Genomic DNA, 7303 nt, shown 5'->3' on the forward strand with positions numbered 1-7303 from the left:
TGCAGGAAATGCAGGACACTATTATTGTAATGCACAGGCCAGTATATGTGTACCGGGTGCAGGAAATGCAGGACACTATTAGTGTAATACACAGGCCAGTGTATGTGTACTGGGTGCAGCAAATGCAGGACACTATTACTGTAGTACACAAGCCAGTGTATGTGTACATGGTGCAGCAGATGCAGGACACTATTACTGTAATACACAGGCCAGTGTATGTGTACAGGGTGCAGCAAATGCAGGACACTATTACTGTAATACACAGGCCAGTGTATGTGTACCAGGTGCAGAAAATGCAGGACACTATTACTGTAATACACAGGCCAGTGTATGTGTACATGGTGCAGCAGATGCAGGACACTATTACTGTAATACACAGGCCAGTGTATGTGTACAGGGTGCAGCAAATGCAGGACGCTATTACTGTAATACACAGGACAGTGTATGTGTACATGGTGCAGCAGATGCAGGACACTATTACTGTAATACACAGGCCAGTGTATGTGTACAGGGTGCAGCAAATGCAGGACACTATTACTGTAATACACAGGCCAGTGTGTGTGTACCGGGTGCATTGGAAAAAGTCAGTTTGCTGTGCAGTAGCCATAGAGTACAATGTAGCTGTCTGTGTGTCTGTTATGAAACGTCCATTGGGAATCTGCCATACTGATAGAAGTATGCATCCCCTTATTTACTAGCTGATCCCTGTATGTGGGTCTGGTATCGGTAGGGCTCAGCAAAGGTGGGAGTGTCTAGGGGTCTGACAATGTGATTATATCATTATAGCCCTGGCCCCCTACTATGCAAGTTGAGATTACCTGCAATGTTATGTGGGGGTCTGGCCCACAATGATGCAAATTGCATCATTGGCCACCAGTGCTGCCCACTTCAATGGGTGAGCTGGCAGCCATGGCCGGGTGCCCTAGCCCCAAGGAGATTTGTCCACATTTCAAAGAGGCAGGGAGTTCCACACAATTTTTGGGAGCCTCTTGGCCGTTCTGGGAGATTAGGCAAGTTTGGGGGGGTCCTACTAATAAAATGGCCACTAAATACATGTCACAGCTCTATTCTCTCCCCAGATAGACATTGCCAGACATACTTTCACCACATATCTCTGGCTTCTCTGTGTGTGGACGTTACTGCTCAGCCCCACCCTCTGTACTGATCTGTATCATGAGAAAGTTTAGTTTCATTTCTTCCTGTTTCCTAGAATGGCGTCTGCAGACCTGAGAGAGGAGCTGATCTGCTCCATCTGCCTGAGCACTTATATAGACCCTGTATCCCTGAGATGTGGGCACAACTACTGCCGGCTCTGTATTGTGAGTGTGCTGGATACACAGGAGGGGGCTGGGGGCTATTCCTGCCCGGAATGCAGAGCAGAGTATCAGGAGCGCCCAGCACTGGAGAAGAACAGGAAGCTGAGTAACATTGTGGAAAGTTTCCTATGTAGTCATCCAGAGCAGGAGGAGACCCGGATCTTCTGTACTTACTGTGACTCTCCTGTGCCAGCTACTAAATCATGTCTGCAGTGTGAGGCTTCGTTTTGTGACAAACATCTGAGCAAACACAATAAATCTGCTGAACATGTTTTAACTGAACCCACTGTTTCCTTTGAGGGCAGAAAATGCTCCGTACACAGAGAGATGGTGAAGTACTACTGCTCTAAGGAATCAGTTGCTATCTGTATATCCTGCTGGGCTGGAGACCACCAGGGTCACCAAGTGGAGCTTCTGAATGTGGTCTATGAGAAGAAAAAAGAGACACTGAGAGCTGTTACTGAGACCCTGAAGTCTAAGAGAGGGGAAACTGAGAGGAGAGTGCAGCATCTGCAGGGTCACAGGAGAGAGGAGAAGGAAAAAGCCGCCGGTGTCACTGAGAGAGTCACTGATCTGTTTAGAGACATCAGGAAGAAGTTGGACACTCTGGAGAGGGCAGTCCTGGGTGAGATCTCCAGACAGGAAGAGCAGATGTCACTCTCAGTCTCTAATCTGATCACACAGCTGGAACTACAGAAGGACGAGCTGTCCAGGAAGATTAGTAGCATTGAGGAGATCTGTAATATCACTGATCCATTAGCTGTCCTGAAGAAAGAACCAGAAAGTGATGTCATCAGTCACAGGAGCGGTGATGTCATCAGTGATGTAAGAGCTGCTGGATGTCTGGATGTGGGAATAATCTCACAGATGTTACACAGGGGACTTTTACACTTTTCTGATAATCTGATGGGATTGAAGGTATATAGACAGTTCTCAGTGATGGAGAAATCAGATATATTAGTGGATATAAAGACAGCCAATAATTATACTATTGTATCAGGGGATCGCAGATCTGTATCTGGTACTGATGTATGTCAGCTCAGACCAGCTGGCCCAGAGAGGTTTCTAGGCCGGCAGGTGTTAAGCTCCTGTAGTTTCTCATCTGGGAAACATTACTGGGAAGTGGATGTGAGTAAAGCAGAGAATTGGCTGATAGGGGTGGCCGCTCACAGTATAGAGAGAAAGATAAATGGTAATGCATCATTCATTGGTTATAATGACAAGTCATGGAGCCTGAGCTGTATTGACTCACTTTCAACACGACATAACAATATACATAATAAAATAGAAGAATGGAATCCAGATTCTCGTGTGCAGACAGTGGGGATATACCTGGACTATGAGGCCGGGCGTCTGTCCTTCTATCAGCTGTGTGACCCCATCAGACACTTACACACCTTCTCCGCCACCTTCACTGAGCCCCTGCATGCTGCCTTCTATGTGCATAATAACAATTCCTGTGTCAAAATCATAAAATAAATTGTGTAACAAGTAGATTCTTTGGAAACAATCCAAAACGATATTGATTTATTGTAGAAAATGAATAACTGAATATTACTAATGTATTTCTTTGGATAATTATTTTTATTAAATATAACAAATGTCATGACCGTTATAACCAAGGAAAGATGAAACACCATTGTAAAGGTGAGATCTATTTGTTCTAGAATAAATATATGTGTTCATAAAACAGTAATTTCCATCCAAAACTCATGGAATGACTAAGTTATAATAACATAGAAAGTTCCCCATAACTAGGCTACAAAGTTCCTCTCATCTGCAGACTCCAGCAGTCAGTGATCCAGTGCTGGTCTGTTTCCTGCTACTAAGGAGGGTCTGTGTGAGGCAGACAGTGCTGGTGGTGATGCCGCCTTCTGCAGGAGCCTCATTCATGGAGATCTCAGGAGAGGGGCATAAACACCGTCATCTTCTGTGCTTGGCTTTCTTATTGACAGAGAACAGAACTGCCAGTGTGATAATAGGACAGACATGATGTAGGTGCAGCAGCAAAATGATGTACAGTTACCACTGGGGAAAGGAATGGGAGCCGTCCTATAATTGTACATAAATAAATCATTATCATTTATCTGTAGTGTCTCTTTCTGCTGCCTGTTATGTGCAGTGTCTTGTCTTTATCTTGTGGAACACTTCACAACAGAAATCGCAGAGTTAAATCATATTATTTTGCAGTGCAAATCACTTCTTTATATTAATAGTGTCCTGCATTTGCTGCACCCGGTATACATACACTGGCCTGTGTATTACAGTAATAGTGTCTTGCATCTGCTGCACCCGGTACACATACACTGGCCTGTGTATTACAGTAATAGTGTCCTGCATCAGCTGCACCTGGTATACATGCACTGGCCTGTGTATTACAGTAATAGTGTCCTGCATCTGCTGCACCCGGTGCACATACACTGGCCTGTGTATTATAGTAATAGTGTCCTGCATTTGCTGCACCCGGTATACATGCACTGGCCTGTGTATTACAGTACTAGTGTCCTGCATTTGCTGCACCCGGTACACATACACTGGCCTGTGTATTACAGTAATAGTGTCCTGCATTTGCTGTACCCGGTACACATACACTGGCCTGTGTATTAAAGTAATAGTGTTCTGAATTTGCTGCACCCGGGAAAAACATACACTGGCCTGTGTATTACAGTAATAGTGTCCTGCATTTGCTGTACCCGGTACACATACACTGGCCTGTGTATTACAGTAATAGTGTCCTGCATGTGTTGCACCCAGTACACATACACTGGCCTGTGTATTATAGTAATAGTGTCCTGCATCTGCTGCACACGGTACACATACACTGGCCTGTGTATTACAGTAATAGTATCCTGCATCTGCTGCACCCGGTACACATACACTGGCCTGTGTATTATAGTAATAGTGTCCAGCATGTGCTGCACCCGGTACACATACACTGGCCTGTGTATTACAGTAATAGTGTCCTGCATCAGCTGCACCCGGTACATATACACTGGCCTGTGTATTATAGTAATAGTGTCCTGCATGTGCTGCACCCGGTACACATACACTGGCCTGTGTATTACAGTAACAGTGTCCTGCATCAGCTGCACCCGGTATACATGCACTGGCCTGTGTATTACAGTAATAGTGTCCTGTATGTGCTGCACCCGGTTCACATACACTGGCCTGTGTATTACAGTAATAGTGTCCTGTATTTGCTGCACCTGGTACACATACACTGGCCTGTGTATTACAGTAACAGTGTCCTGCATCAGCTGCACCCGGTATACTTGCACTGGCCTGTGTATTACAGTAATAGTGTCCTGTATGTGCAGCACCCGGTTCACATACACTGGCCTGTGTATTACAGTAATAGTGTCCTGTATTTGCTGCACCCGGTACATACACTGGCCTGTGTATTACAGTAATAGTGTCCTGTATTTGCTGCACCTGGTACACATACACTGGCCTGTGTATTACAGTAATAGTGTCCTGCATGTGCTGCACCCAGTACATATACAATGGCCTATGTATTACAGTAATAGTGTCCTGCATGTGCTGCACCCAGTACACATGCACTGGCCTGTGTATTACAGTAATAGTGTCCTGCATGTGCTGCACCCAGTACATATACACTGGCCTGTGTATTACAGTAATAGTGTCCTGCATCAGCTGCACCCGGTACATATACACTGGCCTGTGTATTATAGTAATAGTGTCCAGCATGTGCTGCACCCGGTACACATACACTGGCCTGTGTATTACAGTAATAGTGTCCTGCATCAGCTGCACCCGGTACATATACACTGGCCTGTGTATTATAGTAATAGTGTCCTGCATGTGCTGCACCCGGTACACATACACTGGCCTGTGTATTACAGTAACAGTGTCCTGCATCAGCTGCACCCGGTATACATGCACTGGCCTGTGTATTACAGTAATAGTGTCCTGTATGTGCTGCACCCGGTTCACATACACTGGCCTGTGTATTACAGTAATAGTGTCCTGTATTTGCTGCACCTGGTACACATACACTGGCCTGTGTATTACAGTAACAGTGTCCTGCATCAGCTGCACCCGGTATACTTGCACTGGCCTGTGTATTACAGTAATAGTGTCCTGTATGTGCTGCACCCGGTTCACATACACTGGCCTGTGTATTACAGTAATAGTGTCCTGTATTTGCTGCACCCGGTACATACACTGGCCTGTGTATTACAGTAATAGTGTCCTGTATTTGCTGCACCTGGTACACATACACTGGCCTGTGTATTACAGTAATAGTGTCCTGCATGTGCTGCACCCAGTACATATACAATGGCCTATGTATTACAGTAATAGTGTCCTGCATGTGCTGCACCCAGTACACATGCACTGGCCTGTGTATTACAGTAATAGTGTCCTGCATGTGCTGCACCCAGTACATATACACTGGCCTGTGTATTACAGTAATAGTGTCCTGCATGTGCTGCACCCAGTACATATACACTGGCCTGTGTGTAAACTTCCAATCATCAGAGGGGGTTCCTTGTGTAACACCATGCGATAAAACACCTTCTTAATAAATTGTATGAAATGAAGACTCGGAGACATGAGATTTGGCAGAATAATTAGTTGGTAATTTATTAAAATTATCTATTGAGTATTCAAATAATCTAAACTGATTGGAGATATGGTGGCAAAGAAAGGACGGCAACATACAGCCATGCAGCACACAGACATGCATGCCAATCGGACACCGCCTAAGGTGCAGAGCAACCGGTAACTAAACAACTGTCAACAAAAGGTAACCACTCAACCCTCTAACTTGACTACCCACGCGGAAGGGTGATGACGCTATCCCCAGCCGGGTGATCCAGTGACTAAATGAGTCAAAGAGGGTGAGTGCACCCACATACAATAAAACTACAAACTGAAAGATATTTGCATGACCTGCCATTTTTTCCCACCAATGCGAAGGTCTGGTTACAGAACCAATGCACCGCCACCATACCTTAACTAAAACACTGAAGAAATAACCTGGAATAGATCCTCAACAAAATCAAAACCCCCTCCTCAGTCAAATGAACGCCATCTCTCCTATACAGATATGCATGCGAGAAACGTATCCTGTCATGCACAACAACATCACCACCAGTGGCCAACACATGCTTTGCGACTGCTGCATTCACCTTCTTTCTGGCTTCATCAATCGCCCTACCATTTTGTACACCATGCCAGACCAGCCGAGGCACAATACACGACCATACAATCTTGCAAGAAGGCCATGCTGACGCAATCCTAGCAACGTCGTCCGCCATGGATCTCCTCAATTCCAACCCAGTCGTCTTACCAAGATCATTTCCACCTAAGTGAATCAGTAAAACCTCGGGAGTCCCAAAACGCCTTGCAGATTCTAAAAGTTTAGGACACAAGGCCTACCACAACATTCCTCTCACACCAATCCACTGCACACAATCAGAGCAAGGGAAGGAACGAGCACCACAAGCATTCATGAACTTAGCAGCCCAGAAAACATAGGAGTGGCCAACAATCCATATTTTGAGAGAGTCAATTTTAACACCTGAAGGGGGAGAAAAAGAATGCAAAATTAAATTAATTTCCAATTATAATTAAGTAGCGGCGGAGGATCTGCCAAAAAGAAAAATTTTGTGTACCCATCTGCCAGGCTGAAATTTAGACAAGCTTCAGTGCCAATTTGAAGCAAACATAAAGACACATGAGGTTAAAAGGGGGGGTGGGGAGGAGGGGGAAAGCAGCGAAACACAGATAACTCAGCTGGAGGAAAAACCGAAAAACCTGCTGAGGGACATACTATTGTAATTAGTGATGTCAATAAGCTGAATTAGGTCCGTCAGTTCAGGCAAAAAGAAAAGATCAAATGCCTCCAGACTTCCGCTGCCACAGCGGCAAGTAGCTAATCCCCGAGTCGGGTAGACAGGACAAACAAGACACGCAAGAACATACACTGAAGGTAAACAAACAAATAACATAACAAACGAATA

The 7303-nt window shown here is 45.1% G+C and overlaps 1 protein-coding gene across 1 annotated transcript; it reads left to right on the forward strand.

Moving 5' to 3' along the window:
* The first annotated feature begins 1211 nt into the window (after positions 1–1211).
* LOC148534910 (E3 ubiquitin/ISG15 ligase TRIM25-like) lies at positions 1212–3374 on the forward strand. Its single transcript, XM_088464871.1, has one exon. The coding sequence runs from the start codon at positions 1212–1214 to the stop codon at positions 2793–2795; it is 1584 nt and encodes a 527-aa protein (XP_088320997.1). The 3' UTR covers positions 2796–3374.
* Positions 3375–7303: the final 3929 nt, after the last annotated feature.

Source organism: Taudactylus pleione, unplaced genomic scaffold (genome assembly GCF_031769625.1).
Source record: "Taudactylus pleione unplaced genomic scaffold, aTauple2 ptg000061l, whole genome shotgun sequence".
NCBI lineage: Eukaryota > Metazoa > Chordata > Amphibia > Anura > Myobatrachidae > Taudactylus > Taudactylus pleione.